This window comes from Zootoca vivipara, chromosome 1 (genome assembly GCF_965207765.1).
Source record: "Zootoca vivipara chromosome 1, rZooViv2.hap1.1, whole genome shotgun sequence".
NCBI classification, from domain to species: domain Eukaryota; kingdom Metazoa; phylum Chordata; class Lepidosauria; order Squamata; family Lacertidae; genus Zootoca; species Zootoca vivipara.
The window spans coordinates 107,471,951-107,497,087 of NC_142582.1; the positions used below are offsets into that span (position 1 = coordinate 107,471,951).

At 42.7% G+C, this 25,137-nt stretch overlaps 1 protein-coding gene across 4 annotated transcripts in view; it reads left to right on the forward strand.

The window, feature by feature from the left end:
• The window catches only part of NRXN3 (neurexin 3), an 862,130-nt gene that overhangs the window by 203,203 nt on the left and 633,790 nt on the right, over window positions 1-25,137 (forward strand). For all 4 annotated transcript variants that reach the window (XM_088672565.1, XM_088672568.1, XM_088672572.1 and 1 more), the window contains exon 11: window positions 14,102-14,221. In XM_088672565.1, coding sequence (XP_088528691.1) covers window positions 14,102-14,221 — 120 coding nt within the window. The remainder of the gene's footprint in view (window positions 1-14,101; window positions 14,222-25,137) is intronic.

Sequence of the window (25,137 nt, forward strand, 5' to 3'; positions counted from 1 at the left end):
ATTTGGCTTGTTCAAGTTAACTATTTCAGAGTTAAGATGCTCGATAAACTTCTTCTTTTTTTTTTGCCCAGCTAAAAATTCACAAAATGTGCAACATGCACAATTGTCCCCATACTGACAAATAGCAGAGAAATTAGAAATCAAATTACAGTGGAACATACTTCCTTATACCAAGTCAGACCACTGGTTCACCTGGCTCAGTTTTGCCTGCCCTGGCTGGCAGTGGCTCTCAAGGGGACATTTCCAGCCCTACCTGGAGATGGTGTGGGTTGAACATGGACCCATCTGCCTACAAAGAAGGCACTGAGCTACCAGTTTTCCACCATCCTTGAAATACTTCAGCTACACAAGAGAAAGCAAGATCTTAAAATTCAAGAAAGAACCAGCCACCCAGTTACTGCCTGGATCTTTTGAGTTCAGGACTTTGTGGCTTTTGAAAACAGCTCTATAGAGAAATGAGCACCTTGCATGGATTGTGCTGACATTTGTAGTTGGGGCCCTCGGAAGGAATGGAATCAGTCTTCTCACTGGCAAGAATAATATTATCTTTAAATGGAAGAAGAAAAGCTTAGAAGACAAGGCCTTTCTTCTCTTCAAAATAAACAAGAAAGCACCCATCCAGCCCTCTTCTGTTGATCTGACAGGTCAAGTACAATTTACTGAGTCCATGGACATTGGTTTTAACAGCTGATAATCCCCTAGCAAATGTAGCATTGAATGAAGCCACTTTTAGATGATATCCTGAACAAAAAGTGCAATGAACTAAGACTTTCTGTAATGAGTAACTCGTGTGTGTGTGTGTGTGTGTGTGTCCATGTCTACTGCTTGTTTATGACTTCATTCTTATGTCATCCATCATTTGTTGGCATTCCACCTTCACTACCATCTCCATTGTGACCACCCTCCAGTCTTTAACGCACAAACTGTACTTCGGCAAATACAGCCTGCCCAGAGATATGATTTCTTCTCAGAGCAACAAAGTCATGAGTCACAAAGGGTAGCTATGAGAAACCAAACCCCCATTTTTGTACTCAATCATCAGAACCCAACAAAGAACATTGACTTTCTCCAGAACACCACCATTATTGTGCCCAATACTAAAGTGTGGATGCTGATATTGATAACCCTGCATTGTCTAAGATATACAGTATGTCATGGTGGTGTTGCAGTATGCTCTCATCCTACCCACTCATGCAAGGTGACTTTCTGAAGCAGGAGCTTTCCATATCCATGGAAGCTCCCTACATATGTTAGATCCATGATTTTCCAGGGGTTTTAAAACACACAAAGTCTCTGTGTATACAAAAAGTCCCCCCTTCAGATAATTCTCTTTCACAGGTTGGAAGGTGACTGAAATGGCAATTGCTGGGGAGAGGGGAGAGGCAAAGCTAGTCCACATATCTCTGTTGTCTCTCCTCACATATTTACATTGCCCTAATTGTAATGCCTGTACAAGGCTATGGTATTTTAGTAGATTGGGGCAGCCAGCTTAGTGCCTTGCAGATGTGGTTGGGCTCCACCTCCTTCATCCCTGGCAATTGGCCATGTTGGCTGGGGCTGTTGGGAGTTGGAGTCCAGCAACCTTTAGAGGGAACCATGTTGACTAGATTTTGTGAAAATGCACAGAAGCCTTTTTGAGGATGGAGACACACCCACCCACTCCAGTTTTGCAATTTAGATTTAAGAGACCTCAATCTGTTCAGCAGTTGGTCTAGGGTTTGGCTCGTGAGAGAATGTATTTTTGACTCTATAGCACTGATTTGATCATTGGGCTTAATGGAAAAAGAAGAAGTTATGGAGTTGGGGGAATGCTATATTTCTCTTTCATTTTCAAAAGTCCCTTTAAAATATTCATCAATATACTTAATTGTGTTGGTCAAGAGATGGAGAGAGAGTAGTTTCAAAGGAGAAGTAATTGCCATTTCAAGGTTTTCCTATATTGTCAAAGCAACAAGTTTTTAAGCATTATGAAGATTGCTCTCTATTGGCTGTTAAAGTGTTAAATGTTACAGTGGTAGAAGGCATGGGGGAAATATTCCTTTGTAGTTACAGTACAAGCAAGGTCTTCTCAGCAGATCCCAATGAGAAGAAGGATCATATTGGAAGAGGTGGTCCTATTAGTTTCCTGGGCCCAAACTATTTAGGGATCTTAAGGTATTACCGGCATTTTGAATTGTGTCTGGTTTCAGTTAGGCTCAATTGCCGAAGGGGGGCGGCAGCAGGAATGGAGTCATGTGGTGTCAATAATGGGCAGGTGCATTAGCAGCCTTGAAACTCCTTAATTCTTAATACTTAATGCTGCCACTTTACCATCCAGAAACAGAGTAGGATTCAGAACATATGAAAGTGGACAGGGCAATGTCTACCTGCATATTCAGTGAATGCCATCATGTTCACTTCCTCCAGAACACAGTGGATTCCATAAGCAGAAGCCCATAGATGGAGTCATCTTCCACAATTGGTGATTGTGCTATTTTACAAGGGAGAAAACATTGCCATTTACATGGGACTGTCTATCTTGCTTTTAAAATACAACGGAATGAAAACCCATAATGATAAAAACCCCGTGAGGAGAGGTGATCTGAGGAAGGAGTTTTTTGTTGTTCCATTCTGGGTGTGCATATCACAGAGGGAAATACCCAGATTGGTTCACTGGCAGCCATGTTGACTTAATTTGATTCCGATTGACTCTAGGCTTTTCTTGGGGAATAGGGAGGCTCCTCGCAGGAAATGAAACACTTGTTTGCTGCTTCATTTATGAATATTGGTGAATCATGTGCCGTTAATGTTCCATCTGATGTTCCGTGCTTCAGAAATGTGTCTACTCTCCCCCCTCCCTAGTCTGTGCTATGTTGTCTGCTGTTTTGGATTGATGTTGTTCCGGTAGTGATGGACTGAGGCCTTTATGGCTGCCTCTCTCCTGATGTGTCTCTGTGTTGTCTTTGGTGGCGTCACCCCTCCCAAATCTCTTAAGTGTGCATAAGGGCTGTGCTGGTTATTCCAGTTGTTTTTTTGTTTGTTTCGTTTTAGTGATGTTACCCCGGTTTTATCTGCCATTTTACTAACCTCTGGTTTATTGTTTTCGCTTTTTTCCATTCTTTTGCTAACAAAGTTGAGTTGACCAAAGCTGACCTGCAAGGTAGAGAAGGTTTTTGTTTCCATTGCCAGTTTGGACTGAAAGATGCCTTTTAATGTAACCTTTTAGAGCCTTTTAATTATTATTATTATTATTATTATTATTATTATTATTATTATCATTATCATTTGATGCAGTCACATCTCTAAGCCAAATGGGTACAGCAAGCATTCCACAACCTGCTAGGTTGGAGAATGGGGTGGGAAGGATTTGGGGGAGAAATGTCTAGGTATGGTTTGGGGTAGCTTAAGAGGTTTGACTGTATCTCATTCTAAGAGTATCCATAACTGCATAGCTTGATTTCCTGAAATAAGGGGTTAACATAACAAAAAATGGCACTGGATGTCTGGTTACTGGGGAAAAAAAGTGAATCGGTCCTTTGGAGGACTGAGAAGTTTATAATCCAATTTATTATGACTTAGACATATACCCTATGATTTCTATGGTACCTTCTTCCAAGCGAATATGTGCATGGTTTCATTCTTACTATGTTTATTAAGCAGCCCAATTCCAGAGATGAGAGGGAATGTGCAGGTTCTATCAGTGGTTCTGCAGACTTTGGAAAGCCAAGAGAAAGGAAGGTAAACTGATGCATAACTGACTTACTCTGAGCTCCAGTGTAATTATACAGATATAAACCCTATTGCACATAAATGCAAGCGCACAGTACTTCACTTTCCAAATCCAGTTCCATTTCTTTCCCAGCATTTGGTATCTGTGGTTTTGCTTTTGCATACTAAACTTGAAGTGTGAACTGGTAATACCGTAGAGAAGTGGGTGAAATGTGACCTCTTTGTGCTGTTCCATGCATTAGATCAGCTTTCAACACTCTGGTGCCCTCCAGACATTTTGAACTACACCTCCCAGACAGACTGGAGCTGATGGGAGGTGTAGTACAAAATATTTATAGGGCAGCAGGGTGGCAAAGTCTGCATTGGATGAACTAGCCATTGGCAGGCACTGTTAAAAGTTTGTGCCCAGCTTCTTAAAGAAGAATCTAGTGATGTCAAACAGACCAGTTCCCAATGCATGTTGGATAACAAAGACACTGAAGGATGTGGATGGGGGAAAGTCCAAAGTTGAAGAGTAGAATGGACAGCAGGAGACTGGAGCTGGATTTCATTACCTAAAATCAGAGGAAAAGCAAAGTAAAGAAGGTAATTTAATGTTGGTGGCTAATGAATGAAGCCAAACGTTGTTCCTAAGATGTTTAAACACCAACACCAGAAACCTTCTGTAATTGCTGTCCTGAGATGGTAAGCACAATCAAAAACTGGGTTTCTTCTGTTAGAATGGGTTTTGGAAAAACTTAAGGATAAGGGTGGGAAGGACAAGTTTTTCATGTTCACCTAAGATTTTCATTAAGGCTCTCCTGGGGTGCATCAAACATATTTTCTCTAGATAAAGTTACTGGTAGGTAACCGTGTTGGTCTGAGTCGAAGCAAAATAAAAAAATTCCTTCAGTAGCACCTTAAAGACCAACTAAGTTTATATTTTGGTATGAGCTTTCGTGTGCATGCACACTTCTTCAGATACACTAGAAACAGAAGTGTCAGACCCTATATATATATACAGAGGGTGGTGGGGGTGGGTGGGAATGGGTGATGGGCTGATGGGAGTGGTAAACCTGTATATGACTGCTAATGGCTGCTGATGGCTGCAATTAGTCCTGGGGTGGGAAAGCAAGGGCTGAGGTGCTAAAGAAAGCTTGATCATGCATAATGAGATAAGAATCCGATGTCTCTATTTATCCCAGGTGCTCCCATGGTTTTAAGCTTGGTAATGATTTCCAATTCAGCAACTTCTCTTTCCAGTCTGTTCCTGAAATTTCTCTGTAATAAAACAGCTGCTTTGAGATCTTGTATAGAATGTCCTGGGAGATTGAAGTGTTCTCCTACTGGTTTTTCAGTCTTATGGTTCCTGATGTCAGATTTATGTCCATTTATCCTACACTTCTGTTTCTAGTGTATCTGAAGAAGTGTGCATGCACACGAAAGCTCATACCAAAATATAAACTTAGTTGGTCTTTAAGGTGCTACTGAAGGAATTTTTCTCTAGATAAAGGTATTCTGGATTGTGGAGAACAAAACACACATGAAGACTGGCAAGTGTGAAGATCCTTGTGTATGTACTGAAACCAAAAGGCAAAATTTAGATTATACTTGACCTTACCCAGTTACCATTTTATTATCCAGTTATTATCCTTATCCAATTAACCATTTTGATTAATATTAATATTATAAGACTTGATAGAGATGACACAAAAGTCTAGAGAACTAACAATTTTCCAGGAAGATTTTTTTTTTGGGGGGGGGGGTTGTACAGCAGCAACAAACAAAAAAATAGCAATATAAGGAAACCCAAGAGGAGCAAAGATGGAAGTGATTAAATCTAATATGCTAAAATAATTTTTAAACCGAAGATGAAGCAGGATAATATAAAATGCAACAAAATTATTACTATTACTAATAATTATACACTGCTTTGTTGAAGCAGTTGACAAGGAGTTAAGACAATAAAATAAAAAAATACAATCCTACTAAATGATGGAGAAAAAGAGAGAGATATTGGGATGCCAATAAAGCCCCCATGATTTTGAAAAGGACTGTCGAAGAAAAGAATCTCTTTCATTTCCCTGGTTCCGACATGATGAGTGATGCTGCTAACATGAAAGTAACAGATTCCAAGAAATACATATTTGGTTTTGGGACATGCGCCAAGAAGCCACGTTTGGCCAGATTCCCAGATTTTCCCATCTTGTGTCTGTGCAATGATTTATCTGTTTGTGATGGACATAGATAATGATCTACACACAGGCTCTATGCTATTTCCGATGTGTAAGTATGTTCTGTGTCTGAAATGGGTATTGCATGAGGTAGTTCTAAGAGTTGCAACTTGACCTAATTAGCCAGTTATGGCTGAGCTGTTATATAGGCTTCACATTCAAAAACCCTACACAATACCTGCTGTCAAGACCACTGTCCTTCAGGGCATTTACAAATTTCCATTAGGTTGTTTTAGAACCCTCACCTCTTTCCTATAAAATAAAGGAAATGTTTTTCTTCTTCTTCTGAGTCATTCTGAGTGCCAGACAGTGTCATGCAGAGGTACCTTAATTTCAGGAAACCAATCTTTGCTGTATAGGTTTGGATATCTGAGTCCACGTGGAAACTCGAAACTCCCTTGAGATCTGAGGGGCTGTTTTCTGTGCTGCTGTGACCTGGACGATGGGGAGGTCTGGTGGAAAAAGACTTGCCCACTATACCTTTCTAACACTCCTCATTTTAATCGCCTTCCTTCCTTCCTTCCTTCCTTCCTTCCTTCCTTCCTTCCTTCCTTCCTTCCTTCCTTCCTTCCTTCCTTCCTTCCGTTTCCACTTCTGATGAGTGTTGTACACATCTCCTTTTTCTCACACACTTAACTCCCCTCTTTGCTTTCCTTGCAATTATAAGATCCAGACATATTCCCTTTTATGCGGTTCACTTTGCCATGGGAGGGGCATCCCAGCTTACTCATCCTTTTACAGGCATGGTCTATGCAAAACTGTTATAGTGTGTTGTGAGGGGAAAGGGAGAAGAAAAAGGCAGGTATGTATCATTTTGTTTAATAGAGGGAGAAATCTGCAGTTGTATCTGGGGGAGTCATAACTAGATATTTTGAACCCCTTTAGTCTCATCTACCCACCTGAGGACAGCCTGATTTTGATATATGCTCATAAGCTTGAATAATGACCTGCCTCATTCTATTCTTGCTCATTTGGAAGTCAAACTCGCTGGTTTCATTGGGATTTAACTTCCAAATAAATATTTGTAGGGTTGCATTTGTGTGACCTACCCCAATTGATTTCAGGGTGTGTCAGTATGCTGAATTCTGCCTAGGACTGACTTGTTGGTTGTGTAAATTATTTGGTTATTTTGCCCTTAGTTCAGAAATTCCAAGGTCAAGCACACCACCAAGTTTGAATGTTGAAAAATACAACTGGGATCTGGAGTTATCCTTCCTTACAGGGGTGTTCCTTTTAGGTCTTCTTTCTCCTTCTTGAGTCCAACCAGCCAGGAGTCACATTTTGGCTGACAACACAGTTCTGTGTGCTGCCCAGATCTGAGTATGTTATGATGTCATTGAGGGCAAAAAACACTGATTTTGAATTATGGCACTTCTTTTGGGGGGGCCAGTCACATTTATTTACCGGTATTTCTTTACTTAACAGAATGTATATATCACTTGATTGTAATAAAATCTCTTAAGCGGTTTACAAAAAACGATAAAATTCTCAATAAAAACTATTAAAACATTTAAATATAATTATAAATTTATGTGCCATTTGGGTGTGCCAATTTTTGACTTTGCACAGGCCACCATATTACGAAAGATTACCAAAATCCACCCCTGATCACAGCATTATGTAGCAAATAAGTTCTGGGTATCTGCTAATTTTACTCAAGGCAAACAAAGCCAGTTAAGAGCAAGTGCAGTGTTTCCTGAACAGATAAATATTTCCATCCCATTTTATAGAAATGTCCCCTTCCAACAAAAAAGGGGGCTTTAAGTTATATAGTAAGTGTTGGTTAAAATCCCAAAACTTTTAGTTTGCCTTGGCCCTGTCCATCAATGTTTGCATCTTTGGGCAACGAAAGGCACGAACTTAACTATCCTTATTTGTTGGAAGACACTTGTGCTTCCTTCCTCCTTATCACCACATTGCATAACAATCAAATCCACTCATGGAAGGCTGAGTCATGCTCCCAGGGGTGGAGGAAGGGGGTGTGGTTGGTGTGGACTGCCCCGGGTGTCACCACTGAGGGGGGTGACAAAATTCCGGGCGGCACTCACCGCTGGGCTTGCAGCGTGCCTGAGCCACATGTCTCCCCTGGGTGAGATGTGGTTCCTTGGGCATGTGCAAGCTCTGCACTGCCCAAGCGGTCCGCCTGCTGCCTCCCCACCAGCTGTAGGGTGGCTGAGTGGGAGGAGGCAGGCAGACTCCAGAGGCCCTGCGCAGTGCACTCCCTCCCTTATGGGCGGCTTGCCCCCCTCACCCCACCCCTATGGGCAGCTTGCGCTGTCTGTGGGCGCACCGCCCCAGGCACCCAAGCAGCTTCCTCCACCGCTGCATGCTCCATCCCCATTATTTACATTTTCCCAATCTTTAGAAAGTGCAGGGGCACCACATTTATATAGGGTTGCATCCCTTGTTATGAGAGTGGAAAGTGAGTTTGTGCAATGGGTCTTTCCCTTACCCTTCTCTTCTCCTTTCAACACACACTACCTCCCCAAAAGCTTCTCCCTTCAGAGATCAAGGTGGGTACTGACCAAATATTTGCACTGTGTCATCCGTGCCTGCTATGGGGCAGAGGGGAAAGGCTGAAATCAGGTGGATGAACTCCACCCAGTTTTAGTCAATTTCCCCTAAGCACACATTGGAGACCTAGAAGACACAGCTCACTATGCTGGTCTGCTTCACCCTTTGGATAGGCTTTTTTTTTGGGGGGGGTGTTGCTGCTGAGGGAGAAGGTGAAGACAGCAATCCACTGAACGAGCTACCTTCCTCTTGCACAATTTTGAAAACAACCTATACCTGTATAAGAGGTAACAATGAATAGGCAAGGCTTTTCTGGGCCAGGAGAGGGAGTAATAGAAGAAATTTCATTTGCTGATTTGTGTTGATAACATACCAATTAATGCACAGAGTCACTTCCCCTATCAAACGTACATATTTCTGTAGGGATAATCGGTATAGACCAACAACTGTGCAGTAAATGCCAGTTATTCTAGGCTGACGATCTTCCATTGGTTATTATTTTCTACTTCGTTTGTGTTGGGGGGGGGACCTTTTAGAGAGCCAGTTCATTTTTCCTAAAATGTGAAAGAAAATCCCCTTAAACAGAAAGAAAGAGATTTGAAGGCAGGGGTGGGGGAGAGAGATTGGTTGGATGGATTTAAATGATAACAACCAAACACTCTTTTCATAAATCAACACCTATAAACAGACTCATCTGAAATCTATACCGGTGATTGCACAATTAAGCGTTAAGATTTTAAAGCTTTATTAAGTGGGCAGGATCTTGTTAAATGGCACCAGAAATGCCATGAATAAAAATGAAGCTTATGACACCTTGTGGAGAGCTTGAGAAAGATGTTACTCAGTGCCAATTCTCATTCCCTGTGCACATAAATTATGTATCCTATCTCCATTGCTTCTGCCCTCAGCTATTACCTGAAGGGTCATGTGCATGAAAACAGACTTCTTTGGCATCTAAAGCCCTGGTGGGCTCCTCTTGCTTTCTCTTCCATAATCCTCATTCCCTGTGACATCCCCCTTCCCATGGCCAAGATTCTAGAGTCACAGGCAGGGGAATTATGACATCAGCGAGGAACAGAAATAGAAGAAGAAGAATTCTCCACAAGACCAGTCTCTAGTCCTCATGTGAACCTTCCTTGGGGAATGCCAAAGAGGTGAAGTGAGCACAATGATCCAGAAACTCAACTTCTGTCCATCAAACAGGCTGTAACTAAATAAAGCTGAGCCAGTTTGTATTTCCTGTTGGAAGTTAAAAGGCTCCAGCATTAGAAAGGTAGCTCTTATAGCCCCTGGGATGGGGAAGGTTTTTTTTTAAACCCACTGTTTATTTCCCACTATTTAATGCTGAACCAGAGCAAACAACAATTGAGTTTTATGTGGATTGGCATTTGTTCCAATGCAGTGATAAACAGTGGGTTTTCCTGGGGAAAGCTGCAGGACCCGTGCCCAGAAGTCACAGAAGAAATCACAGGACAAAGGGAGGTGTGGATGAGCCCTCATTTAGGGTCACTTATCTCAATGGGTTTTCTCTGAGAAGAATTTATTTGAAGTGAACCAGCTGGCAATATTACTTAATTAAATTATGCATCCAGTTCCTCAAATAAAATAAAGGCCATGTGGATTTAATTTTAAGTTTGCAGAGTTGGTGTATTAAAATACTATGTTTCCCTAGCATAACAGATACACTTAAACACAGAACCTTTTTGTGGTTAAGAAAGTGATGGAGGGAATGCACTGATGGAGAGCGAACAAATGATAACCAGGAAAGTTTATAGACACCACAAAAGCAAATCAGAAGGAATACTCATTGTTCTACAACTCCCTGCTAACATAGCTGCCAAGTTTTCCCTTTTCTCACGAGGAAGCCTATTCAGCATAAGGGAATTTCCCTTAAAAAAGGGATAACTTGGCAGCTATGCCTGCTAAGGAATCAGAACAAAAGCTCAATAGAGACCTAACATAGTTTAGGTCTGCATAAGCTTTGCACAAGCAAATTAGGATGAATGATCCATAAACAGGTTGCTTGGTGAAGCCCATAGTTCATATGAGCTTATGCCATCCTTACCCCCCACCCCACCCCACCCCACATAACCCTCCCTTAAATCCCATTGAGTTGTGAATTATAACTTGCAGGGTACTAGAAGGGAAGCTGATCTAGTAGGGTGAATCTGAGGTGGAGTCTCATTTAGATTATCTTTGGACATTGGTGTGAGTGTCTGTGAATGTGGCAGTTCACTCCCTAGTAGAGGAGCTATGGAGAAAATGTTCACGTCAATAGAGTCCAGCCAGAGAATACATGCTTTGAGTACAATCAAACAAAGTATGCCCCCATAAAAGGGAAACAGGTGTGTTGTTTGTGAAAAGCAGCAAGAGGGTGAAATCCAAAAGCTGCTTCTCCTGTAAGCCTGGAGCCTCCTTTTTTGCTTCTGTCGTAGCCCATCTCCTTAGACGAAATGGTAGCACTGCCATTGGGCAGATGGTAGCACTGCCGTTGCCTGCAGGTGTTCCTGAGGCTTGTTACACAGCAGCTCGAATCCTGACAGAAGCTCTGGGTTTGTATCTCCCCCTGCCCCTGGTGTGTTAATATCCTGAACTACTCCCATCCTGCTGATGCCACTCAGGCCAGCCTGCTGCCTGTCTGAACAGAAGGATGCAAGCTAGATAGCCATACACAGAGAGGCTTAAAGTGAAACCAGTTGTGTTTCCCAGGCACTTACATGCAAAGGGCTGATGTTTTCAAGCACAGCAGGACAACATGTTCCCCATTTTTGTTGCTTTGCTATGAGGTTGCTTTGAAGTGATGCCCTCAAGGAACACTGGAACATAGGGAGCTGCCTTATATTGTGTCAGAGCCTTCACCCATCCAGTCTAGTATCCACTACCTTGACTAGCAGCTTCAGGAAGGAAATTGTTTACAGCCATACCTGGGGTTTGAACCTGGAGCCTGGCAGATGTTCTATCATCGAGCTATGGCCTTTCCTGGGCTGGGGGACAAAAGGCATCCCCTTGTGAAGCAGACTTTAGCTAAGAGGGTCCCTTGTGGGATGGGCTTTTTCATGTGGGGCACCTCTTCAAAGGAGGGGTAAACTCTGAAGTATCCCCCAGCTTGGATTTTAATACAATTTTAATCAGGTTCGCCTCTTTTTTGAGGGGAGCACCCCCAAAAACTTGTTCTTGGGCCTTAGCCCATTGATCTTCACCCCAGCACTGTTGCTGTTCGGTGGAGTCAGTTTACCCAATGAGCTGCCAGGTTTCAAATGAAAAATAGTCAAGTGGTTTTACTTGCATGTGTGAACCAGGTGAGGGGTTAGGCCTGGGAAGTCAGGCTTAGTTTTCCTCACCACTGTCAGAACTCCTGCTTCTTCGCAGCCTTGTAAGAAGCAGAATGTCAACAAGTAAAGTCCATCTCATTGCCCCGTCAGAACTAATCACTTGGTGAATGTTCTTTCCCCTTGGCTGAAGAATAGTTTGCAGGGGGGGAAAGGATGGATCAAATGCCAGGGACTGAGATCCAGTAAAGGAGGCAAGTCCATGCTTCCCACTGCAGCCCCTTGCTTATTACAGTATGTTCCAGAGGGTACCTCAACTCCACAGAGCAGATTCTCATGAGGTATGGGGGGGAGGAGGAGTTGACTAAAGCTGCCTCCTCAGAACTGGTGAAAGTTTCCTCCGCCATTCCTCCAGTGAGGAGTGTCCCCCAAGCAGAGTTCCACTCACTAGAACTCTGGATCCAGCCCATTAAACCTCTGCTTTTGTTTCAGCATTTTCTTGGTCAGTAGTATACCAGATGAATCCCTCTACTGTTCCTTTAATGGATATGAGAAGTGTAAATACAGAAGTGTAAACTGCTGGGTGTTTTTCTTCTTCTTCATTAGTTGATCCAAAATGCAGCTCTCTGTTGATGGTGGTAAGGGAGGGTTCATTTTCTCTAGTCTTCCAGATCTTCTGAGTTTGGTAAAACAGCAAAACAAACTGTGTTGTGCATGGCAGATCTCACCTCCTTCCACAACAGGGAAGGAGGGGGAAAATCCGTTTGATTGATGAATCTCAGAGGATGCTGTTCATTCATTACACCCAGATGGCTCAGTGGCTTGGACCAAGTCAAAATGTGTGTTCCTCATCCTGAAATCACAAGTTTTTGCTGTTGTATTTAAGGGAGAGGAACTGATGCACAGTATATATATATATATATATATATATATATATATATATATATATATATGAAGGTAAAAATCGTGAAAGTGTGTGTTCCACTTTTCTCCGTAACCGCTTGACCGATCGTCCTGAAATTTTGACACAACGATCCAGGCCACTCCCCGAGCGTTGTTAGAAAAAAAATCCCTCAAATTTCACACCTGGGCAGGTAGAAACCTGCTTTTCCATAAAGTAAAACAGCGCCCTCAAGTGGAATTCCTCCCACAGTACACCCCCCTTCCTGTGAAATCTACACCACACCCACAAACCAAATGATGACATAATCAACCAAGCAACTGAAACCACCAAGGTGGCCCTAGGCCCCTGCCAGGCCCCCAGGCCCCCACTAGTCCCGGGGGAGGAGAGGGGGAGTGCCCGGGTCGCAGGCCGCAGCACGGCCTTTGTTTTATGTAGGCCCCTGTCAGGCCACTAGGCCTGGGGGGGGGGGAGAGAACAAGTGCATGGATCGCAGGCCGCAGCACAGCCTTTGTTTTATGTAGGCCCCTGCCAGGCCCCCACTAGGCCTGGGGGGGATAACCCACAACAACGGACTTGGGGGCACGGCAAGGGGTTTTTACTTTAAAATTTAGCACCACTACTGCCCCCAAATCCCCCACCAAATAACCACAAGACAAGAACAAATACCATCCTTCAAAACGTCATGAGATACGCCGGTCACGGAGGGGGGGGGGAGACAAACAGAATAGATCATGGATCGGGACACGTGGGGGCAGTCACAGGGATTGCCACAACAATGTGCCACACCCACAAACCCTGCCTCCACCACGAGATCCTATAAAACAATTTTTGTCTCTCATATTTGTGGTGCTGAAAATAAATGACATTGATACAAAGGGTCAAGAGGCAGGGTCAAAGGCACCAACAAAGAGCAGGAGTTGACATTGTACCAGATCCTACCAACCATTTTCCTTTCAAAGACCAGCTGATAGGTCTTTGGATAAAGTGGACAGTTACTAGAGAAATGAGCTGTCAGTTCCCTTCTCCCATTCCAACCTGCATTGAAGAAATGATTGGAAGTCCCAAACAACATCCTATCCCATCCTTGATGAAAATCAATCATGAGGAGGCAAGTAACAGACAGCTTGGAGAATCAGGCTGCATTGTTGAAAGAACTAGGATGATTATGGTGAATCTTGGGATGGGCGGGGGGGGGGGGAGGCAAACATCAGTTATTATAAGGATTTCTTCTGAGCCTGCCTAAGAGGGAATATGCTACCTTCCACACCTTCTTTCTGCTGTGTGTCACAGTTTTCTGTTTGTTGCTGAGTGTGCAATTCCCCATGTCTTCTGTGTGTCCTGGATTTCTGTTGCATGTCCATGAAATAAGAAAAAAAAGTGTTTGGTTTCCTTTTCTTCTTTGGTGCATGATGACGATACATAATGGCCTCATATTATGACTCTTTTCCAATCGCTGCTCTTTCTTTCTTGCTTTCCTCACTATCCCATCTCAGGACCAAGCACCACTTGCCAAGAAGACTCCTGTGCCAACCAAGGCATCTGCATCCAGCAATGGGAAGGCTTCATTTGTGACTGTTCCATGACTTCCTACTCTGGGAACCAATGCAATGATCGTGAGTACCAGCTTTTTATATGGGATTTTGCAAGGACCTAGAAGGCATTTGATGTCTGGTTTGGTAGCTTATCACTGGGTGTGAATCCTAATGTCAGAGCTGCCTCATCATCTTGCTAGGCAACTAGCTTTAAAAGCTAGATTACTTGAAGAAAGAGTAGGATAATTATTTTCCCTTTGATCTGATATGAAAGTGCTTGAGTGCATTCTGTTTTCATATTTAAAGACAAATGAAATGAAAGGGGGCTATTGATGTTCTTTTTATAGCATCCAGATGGAACTGTGTGTGTTAGACAGTAATCAGAGTTTTACTAAATGAAGTACATTAACTTCTTAAAAGTTTTCCAGCCACAGTGTCCGGTACTTAGTCTTGTCTTAAGTGGCTGCAAAAGCTGAAAAAGGTATCATATTGAATTCTTGGAGGCTTTTTGGTTCTGTAAATGATGCCCACAATTTCCTGTTGGTGATTGTGTGCTAAGGTGTCACTTGTTGGTAGACTTTGGCAGGAGTAGCCAATGTGGTCGATACGCACTGTGGAACTGCTCTCCTGACACCAGCATCAGTGAAACTGTCGTAGACAGTGTTGGGGTGATGGGCAGTTTGGATGCTCTGGTGGGAGTGCCTGTTTAGCTTCACCAGTGCATCTCTGCAGCCACAACCTGGTCCCTTCCCTTCCTTGCTCTAATACCATCCAGGCAAGCTGCAGTGATGCTGGTGTTGGGAGGGTGGCTCCATGGTGCTCCTGCTACTGGACTTTGGTCCTGTTTTCATGTTCATCTCTGACATGGTAAAATCACTGTGCAATGGATCTTCTGACTGCCCTTCTGTATAATGAGAATGAGTTTAGCATGTCCTGGAGATCCACTGAAAGCTAAACTCTCCCTACAGAACTCATAATGGCATTTAGAAGATGTATTCTGCAAGCAAAAATGACACATTGAAATTACCTTGTGGTGACTTTACCACATTCATGTTTAAGATGGGAACTGGGTGTTTCATGAGCCTACGAGGGTATATTCATCCTTAAGTCATTCAAATCTTGCTTTCAATTTGTTCACTCCAACTATCATGATATGGAGCACTAATATATACATTTATCTAGTGTTCATGTGGGGAAACCCAAGGTGTGTGTGGGGAAATCATTGGGAAAGCAGGAATTTGATGCTGATCCATACATGCAGCAGACATGTGTGACACCATTTGGACTGCACATGAGAGATCATTTGTTTGAATGCATCTCTTCTGTACCCTATCAAAAGAAACAAAACAAATTGCTTCACACGTGTCAAAAATTGGCACATCAGAGAGAAAATTGGCCTAGACTTCTTTTTCCTCATAAGCTAGTTTTCTATGCACACACATGTGTTCCCTGCATCAGGGAAGGTTAAAACTTGCAATCTTCCAGCTGCTCTGTGGCATGTGAATTGATGCATGTATAGGTGGCTAGTTCTAAAATCCCAATCAAATGCAGTTCAGCCAGATGTATATCAATAGGCACAGAATTATCCCCACCTTTGTCTTTTTTTGCTGAGATTCACAGCTCAATCATAAATATGTCCTAAGCTCTGTCTGGAAACAGATGCCTTTTCTGTCTGTCCTCTTCCTTTCCCTTCCCCTTAGGGTTTTTTTTTAAAAAACCATGGCACTTATCTGCCCCACAGTGCCCTGTGAGACACACTTCTTTGTCAATTATAGGCATGCTTCTTAGGAAACCACTTTACACAGAAAATGCAACCCTAGGACCTATGAAGCTGCATTTAAATAAGTGTTGTGGAGTGATCTAAAGGGGTTAGTGACACCATGCCCTTTCTGGCTTCTAATGAATTGAGCCACATGATTCCAAAGCACTACAGAACCCATTGGCACTAATGAATTCAGACAGACTTCCAAGTGTCATTAAGTTCATTTTTGAGTCTGTAATTAAAACTTCCTTAATGTTCAGGAATCAACAGATAGGATGTCATATAGGGCAATTGGAGGGCAAATGGATGTGAGTGAAAGTGACTTGTGGGGCTTCTTCTGGTGCTTAAAATGTGCATCATAAGACACATGTTATGTATGCAGGCATCATGTAGGGAGGGCTGTAAGCATGCCTGTTTTCTAGAGAAGGCATTAAAAAACTATAAAGAAAATGTCACAGAAAAATGCTGGAAGGCACTGAAGTCCTTTATATTGGCCCTCCTGGCTTTGCTGAGGTTATCAAAGGCCTGGTCCTTAAAAAAAAGGCTCCTGTCTTTAAAGAGCAATGTGTCAAAAGTGGCCCCACTCATACAAGAAAAAGCATATTTGAATTGCCAACAGCCAGGTGTCTCTTGCATTCTTGTGCTGGTATTTTAGAAGTGGTTGTGGTAGGAAGCTGTCTCCAAAAAGGAGCGAGAAAGGTAAGTTCACAATGATCGCTCTAAACCTGCCGTGCTGAGATCTGCAAAAGGTATGTCCTCGGTTGTGTTATGCTTGCAAATGATTGTTTGGGACTAGACTTTTTGCAATGGCGGATTTTGTTCTTGCAGTTCTGCAACACACTCTGGGGTGGATAGCATCTTTCCAATAATGTTGCAACAAGTTCCTTGCTGTCCTGAGTGCTAGTGTGATCCAGATGCTAACAGAGATGTATGTATTGTTAATTCGGCCCAGAGTGGAAATGCTGTGCAAACACAGCTGGCAAGTAATGTATTGTCAGGTAACTTGGGTCACAAAGGTTCTCATGTGTCCACAATGGGCCATAAGATGGTATAATATTGTGAGAAACTTCATAATGCAGAAATGGATCCTTGTAAACTAGACAGCCAAACGTCATGAAGCTGTCCAGCATAGTTGGTGATAATTTGTTCCACTAGCTTAGACTTATTTAAACTGGATCTTGATGAGTTACACTGAAAATTTTAGGGGCTTAGTATAATACATCTTCCTTCTTCTTCTCCCCTCACTCACATGTCTGAACTGCTGCCGTGGAACAATTGCACTGGCCTCTATGGTCAGAGATGCTTTGGTTTACTGTTGCAGTTTTCCTGACCTTGGAAGTTTCTGCCAGTGTCACCAGCACCCTTTTAATTCTTCTTCCATGTGTGAGTCCAGAAGGAGAAAGACAGAAAAAATGAAGTAGCAACAGGCAGCATGTGGATTAGCCCTGGGGCATTAGCCAAAGTATCGTCTATCTGGGTAGCCTTGGCACAATTAGCTGCAACTTCCCCAACATCCCGTTTAGTTCAAAGACCAATGAAGTACTGATTTGTGGCTTTATTGATGTGACATGAGATGTGTTTTGGCTCTAGGAAAGCTTTTGTCTAATTTCACTGTTGATCCAGTATGTGTTCTACATTACTTACTGATGCAAGTTATGAATATTTAAATAAAACTACTTAGAAATGGCAGTTAGATCACAGATGGGTGTGCCGTTTTTCCTCCTGCTGGCTATGACCATGTGGAGGCCTTTTAAAAACTACTCTTGCACCAATGACCAGGAGTTCCTGGCTTGCAGCATATCAGTCACCTGCAGGGGGCTCATGTGTAAACAATAAAACACCAAACAGATGTCTGTTGCTACATCTGTCAGGTGCTCATTGATTAGTTTTCCTTCGTTTTTGTTGTCTCTGTGTATGTTCAAATTATAGGTTGCAATACATTATTGATTGGTATTGTTAAAACAGGTTTTTCGTTCAGCCAACAGGAAAAACAAATTGCACCTCTCTCTTGAATGTGTGTCCACATACGCTTCTAGGCTAGATTCCTTAATGTTAACTTTGTGGTGGGATTGCGATGCCTGCATTTTCAGTTCCCATGTTGCATTGGTAATGTTCTGCATCCCAAGGGTTATCGAAATTGGTCAGCTTTGCCTCATTTTCAAACTGAGAAAGTGAATGTTCACAATTGTACCTGTTGCTCTCTCTCTCTCTCTCTCTCTCTCTCTCTCTCTCTCTCTCTCTCTCTCTCTCTCTCTGTTATTAAGTTTTTGCAAAAAAAAAATTCCACACATCCTTTAACATTCATTCATATCTTATACAATATTTTTTTGGACTTCCATCAACCACGTCTAAAGATTTCCAATCTTCCTAACTTATTCTTGCATTCCCTAATTCACTATTACTTTTAATAAACAATAACCAATTTTTATATTCCTAACTAGCGTAATTTGTTGTTTACAATTGTTTTTCAAATAATTCTCAAATTTTTTAGTCCAGTCCTTCAAGAACCTCTGGTCCTGCCAGTTTCAAATTCTCCCTGTCATATTGTCCAATTCTGCGTAGTCCATTAACTTCGTCTGCCATTCTTCTATCGTCGATAATTCTTCGTTTTCATTTCTGTGCCAATAGTACTCTTGCTGCCACCATTGCATACAAAAACAGTTTTTTACCATTGTACCTGTTGCTGTTGGGGCCAATTCCATTGTGTCTGGGTGGGGTGGCCTCTGCAATTTCATTGCCAGTGCACTTAAGCTTGATTTGCTTTAGAAGAAGCCTCTTTTTGCCACTATTTAATTACCATCCATTTATTTCTAATGTGCTCAATTTGTTAGCTTACAGATCAAAACAATATGCATAAAAGGGTTATGGGGTGCAGGAAATTAATCCACAAGTATCATTAGCTGTTGATGAATAAACTTGTAAGCTGCTGATTTTTACCTGGTAGTAGTCTTCAGTGCTGTTTGCAAACTCACTGGAAAGACTTGGTATGTATACAGTATTTGAAAGAGATATAATTCAAATTGCGCAAATTGTAGCTCAGGAGACCAGGACACACCCTATCCTACCCTCTTCAGTCTTGCTTGCTTCACACTCTCTGTCTGTACCTCTGTTTTCACCAATCTGTGCCAATCCTGCAATTCTTGAAAAAACATTCTATCCTCACCCCTCTACTACTACTACTCTGTATTCTACCTAGGTAAAAAGCAAAAGTTAAAATGTGGTGTGGCTTTTATAGATCCCAGGAGCAATATTGGAAGTGGCCTTTTGCTTCATATTTCCACTGGCTTTCACTCCCTTTCTCACATCCCAAGTCTTCGCATCAGCCTTCATACAGAAGTGCGCTTTTTTTTTGTAGCATCGCATGCCAAACAAGAGCAATGTCTTCCATTGTGGAAACTGTCCAAGGAGCTTTTAGGTTCCTCTCTGCAAGCACCGAAACACCTCTCGGCAACTGCAAAGCATCAGGCTGGGATGCAGACCAAGAGCTTGTATGGAAGCATGTCCGCCTGACATATTGTTTTGTGTAATCCTCGGGGATCATGAATTAGCCCTGAAAATAATGAGAATCAACGTCAGAAGAGTTGGTTTTCAAATGTTTTGTGTCAGATGTCCACAGAGAGAACCTGAGGGAAGCTCTCTAGAGCAGAGACGAGGGACCATTTTCAGCCCAAGGGACACATTTCTTCATGGGCAATTTTCTGGGCGCTGCATGCCATGGAGTAGCCAGAGGCAGAGCTATGCAAAAGTCAGAGGTTTTGACATATACCCCACACTTCAGTGTAAGTGAGAGACATTATCACAGCTGAATGACAGGTTCCAGACAGGCAAAGGTGCTTGAAAAAGCATGAAAAGGGGCTTTTCAAGGACCTGGCCTTAAGGGCAAGGGGTGTTTCCTGGAAGAGCCTTGAGAGCCAAATAGAGGTCTCATTTGTCCCCCCAGACCTGAGGTTCCCTATCAGTGTTCTAAAGGATATCCTCCTCCTCCCTCTCACCTGTTCTCGTCATGGTACTAAGGCCCCATCTATGTTTCAAATGTATATTGATTGTATATTTGCCTGACTTGAAGAACTCTGGATTTGTTTGGTACCAAGAATTCTTTGTTACAGACTCTTTGCCCCTTTTGCAGAACTACAGTTTCTCAGGTTCCCCGGAGAAGAGAATGAGTTTGAAATCAGTTTAAGTCTGTGGCATGAATATCCCCCGAGAGTCAGACTAAAGAGAGATACTTCCAAAGAAACAGGAGGAATTGACTAATTTCAGGCTTTTCTTGTCTGCACTGAATCTACACTCTTCATAGCCCATGTGTAGAAAGGAAGTTCCATTGAAATTATGACGACTTGAAGGGGGATATTTGTACTTTAGAATGAATGAGGAGCATTCTGTGAACCCATCTGCCCAACACAGCTAAGCTGGAGCTGGGGGTGTGGGGGACACATTTTACAAAACGTACCCTCCTCCTTTCCAGGAATTTTTCAGCAAGGCTTGTGAAATCAAACAAAATAGTTCCCCTCACTGTGATCATGGTGCCATTATGGCATTCTTGCTGCCCTCACTCTGATATGGCTTTGTGTGATTGTCACATAGCCAGATCTGATCAGCTCTGTGTCTTGCTTCCTGCATCTCCCATAATTATTTGGGATTAACTCATAAATACCATATTTTTAAAAAATGGCTTAGAAATGGCAAGGGGGTGGCTGATGAATCAGACAGCTGATGGAGTGCTAACCACACTCCTGTGGTACAGAATGACTGTTTTGCATTTAATATTTGATGTGTTGGAATTCTAATAAATATTGTTTTGGGTTTTTTTTTTTTTAAATGACAAGTCAGGGAAAGAAGCAGCTGCAAACAGGTGGTGTTTTCGTTCTACTTCACTTTTATCTCCCAAATGTTGGTGGGTGAAAAAATTGTTGCTGCTCCACTTGGGATGGATAAGTGAAATAAAATGCCAAAGACCTCTGTCCCTTCGAAGTAGCAAATTCTTCATCATCTAGGGCAATGGAGGGAGACCTGTGGTGCTACCCATGTTTCTTAACCACACTTTCCATTTTCCCTAACCATTGCTCCTGCTGGAACAGATGGGATATGAAATGCAACATCTATTGGGTGGTAAGTTCCGCAGTCCTGCATCAATCAGTCAATCAATCAATCAATCAATCAATCAATTAATATCCCACCCCCCCCTGCTCCCAAAGGAGCCTAAAACCAAGAAGGAATGGTCCCTAGATCCACATGAGAGTATACCAGTAGTCATGAAGCTGAAATGTAAGTTAATTTCCAAACATTGTCACTGTTAGCAACTTGTGGCTGTGTGAAGTTTTAACAACAGCTCCCCACTCTATGATAGACTTTTGCTATGCATCAGTGTTTGAGTATGTGCAAATCTGATCCTTGTGCCAGAATTGTAGGGAAGAAATCTTCCCTAGTCGAATCAACTGATTTCTCTCCTGCCACTCCTGTCTGTCACCTTGGCCAACATGGAAATGGCTAAGCTGATTGGAGTCTTTTTAGCAGCTTGTTGTGTGCAACATTTTGAGCAAGAACTGCAGTCACCCCCTAGTGGTATTGGTGCCCATGTGAATCTGCAAACGCGTGGGTGATGTGTCTGCTTGTACAATGGTCTCATGCATCCACTGACATCAGTAGGATGGAAGCAAGTTCAGCAGTCATCTCTGAAGATCCCTTAGAAGCCTTATTTGATGGAGACAGTGTGGTGAGCTGAATAAATCCATACTGCAAATAGAATGTGTGTGTGTGTGTGTGTGTGTGTGTGTGTGTGTGTGTGTGTGTGAATGTTTCTTTAAAAAATGACAGAGGAAAGAAAATCATAAGAAGGTTAAAAGGATAAGCCCAGGATCATATTCTTGATTGTTATCCAACCTTCCTAATATGCTCATTATTGCCTCTCATTGGAAGATGACTGACTGCCTACTGATCTCCAGTGGAGTTTAGCTGTGCATGGAGACATATCTCAGCAATGTTACTAGCTTGTTATCCAGGAGCTGTTACAATAGGCTGAGCCTGTGGAGCATTGTGGAAAAACATGAAAATTTAAAACTCAGTTGTCTCAATAACGATTCCCGAGAGGAAGATTTAGGTGGGTTATTTAGACACTTCTGAAATAGATTTTATATCTCTGAGTGTGTTAAAGGAGCTGGAGGGATGTCTGTGATTATTCTATGTGGAGTTGCTTCAGATTACCCTCAAAAGAGCATTCTCCATCTGGAGAATCCAGCTTCCAGGGCTGAATTGCCTTTCGAGCAGGGTTAGAAAAAGGGTCCACACCCCTACTTCATAAGGATCTGAGAATGTAACCTGACTGATGATGCATGGAGACCTTTGCAGTGCACTCCTTTGTCCTGAGCTGGGTGTTGACACACCCTTGTTACATCCTCCGGTTCACAATCTGGCACAAACTCCACTGCTGACACTGGTTCAACAATTAAACTGCAATTGGGTAGTGGGGTGTGAATCCCCAGCCGAAGCCAGCCACCCATATTCCAGGCTATATTCTCCTCTTCTGCAGTTTCCCCCTACCAGCTATAGAACAACACTCACCGGATTGCCTAATATTTCACTTAGTGCAGCAAGCAAGTCTGTCACATGTCATTCTCTCTAGCCTGAGGCAGAGACCTGTATTGATTAGAAGTGGCAGGTTTCCTTTATAACTCAGTTTTGATTTTCAGAAGTACTCTGTTCCTGGCATTAAAAATTGCGACACTCCGCCCTCTCAGCTTAAGCAATATAACCATCATTAGTTGTGCTCTTGACGTGGCTTTGATTAGATGGAGCTGGTGTGATTTGTGTAAATGCCAGTGTTTCATAGACAGTAACGTTAAATAACTGCATAAGCAAGAGCAGGATTTTTCAAAGCTTACCCTAGTAGCTCTTTCTTAAAATATACTGAAGGAAGCTCAACTGCTTTAATCATTATTCTTTTTCTTCCCAGTTGCCACCAGATGGCCCAGGAATTGAGTGATAGGGAGTTTAAACCAAACAGTTCCAAAACCTTTCACTCCTGCTGGGATTTCTCTTGTGACACTTTAAAGTCGGACCAGCAATCTTTTTGACTCATGGAGACATATAGTTTTGGTAATTGCTATTCTTTGGTACTGGAGAAGGTCAGGATGGTGGATCAATTTTGATTTCTCTGCTTTTCAGTTGCCCAGTCTTAAATTCAGTTAGCCACAATTCTGCATGCGTTTGCAATTTTTTTAAAAAAAAAATAAAGAATTGCTCATGAAAAATAAAGCATTTTAAAGTATGTTTCTCCTAATAAACACATTTTTTTGCAAATAATTTCCTCTTAATATAATGCATTTTTGTATATTAGTTTTCACTACTGTATGCATTCTGATGCACACTTCTAAGGTGTACAACTTTTTTCGGACTGAAAACTGCACCACAATATTCAGAAATAAGAGTTTATTTCAAAAGATAGCTGTGTTTCCATTCACATATTGTTTCAGGAAGTATAAATAAGATAGGCTGACATTAAAATTTATGTCATAAGAACCTAATAAGAGCTTGCTGATCAAGTCAATGGCCCATCTAGTCCAGCATCCTGTTCTCCTGTTGTCATCCTGTTCAGGGCCGTCTTAAGCGCCCCTGGCGCCGTGGTGCGACAGATCCCTCCGGCGCCCCCCGCCCTGTTTCCCAGCGCGGTGAACGGGCAGGCACAGCGCAGTTGCCGTGGGCTCAGCTGCGTGGCGGGCCGGCCGGCCAGCGGGCGCAGCTCACGGCGCCCCCCTGGCGGGCCGGCACCGTGGTACCCTGCGCCACCCAGCCTGCACGTAGGGGCGGCCCTGATCCTGTTGTCCAACATGATACCTGTGGGAAACCAGCAAACATGACCTCAGCACAAGAGCATGCTCCCCTCCTGCATCTCCCAGCAACAGGTATTTAGAAGTATTGCTGCCTCTGATTATGAAGGCAGAGTATTACCATAATGGCAATGTCCCCACCCAAGTCTTCATGTAGGGATGCTAAACTGGAGGGCGCTTGTTTCTGCAAGGCTCCACATTAAGCTAAGCCAGTCAAGCATGGGGATGCTTGAATAATTTGATCCCTGTGGATCCCCTGTATGAAATATCCTGATCTGCATCTCTTTTAGTAGGACAGAGATCAAAACTATCCACTGGATTCTGCACTTCTCTTGATGCTGTGGCACACTTCTTGGCAGTTTGAACTGCTCAAAATAGATATCTAAATGTGTATTCCAATACTTATTTGTAGAGGATTAAAAGGTTCACAGATTAATGTGGAATGGAATTACAGGTAAGAAAAATGCAAAAGTGATATGAACTAGAAATAGACAGGTTCACTCATTCCTAATTGAGAGGCGTCTGATAATAATCATGTCTTTGGTGCATGTCAGCACTGAGAGTTCTTTATACAGACTTCAGACATCATTATAGCATCAATGCATCAATAAAGAACCATCCAGGAGGTAGGGAGGAGGAATAATATTTCATGCAGGCTGCAGAAAGTATTTAGGCTTCTGGTGGTGTATGCTTGCTTTTAGAATCCAGCGCCAACGGATATTTTCACAGATCTAGCAAGGCCTGCAGATGTCAGGAAATCTGATAGAAGGATGTAGATATTCCCTAGATATTCCAGCAAAGCCCTATTTTGTCCGAGCTGGAGCTACGGTAGGAACCAGGGCTGAATTTGGTGGCCACCCTGTTGTTCATCACGGGCTCAAAGAAGGGGATAATACAGAGTTGATTTTGAGTTGGGTTTTGGTTTTGAATACCTCCATAGTCACACTCCCCCTCCCAGACCGCCTTCTGGCATTATGAACTCTCCAAGGTGCTGAAGCCAGCTCCACATCTAAAATAACTTGCTTGACTCTGGTATCAATAATGCACCTGCCAAGCATAAATTGTTCTTTTCAAATGGACATGGGCCGTCATCTCAACAGAAACATGGTCAGGGGTCCAATTCATCTTCCCTTTGCTTGTGCCTCTAACTTAATTGCCTCGCTTGGCCCAATAAAAGCCTCTGTCAGCTTTGCTGATGTCTCATAACTATCTGTCATAGCGGCTACTTTTTGCCTCCAAATTGCACTAAATGACCTTCCAACTGCTACATCTCTGCCCTGCTGATCTCAGGTGAATGATGAAGATGGATGACAGGCATCACAGGCCATAAGTCATGTGATTGGTAGGGGCCTAGGAAACATCTGTGGCTTTTATAGTTCATCTGCAACAGATCTTTCTTCGAGTGAACAGAA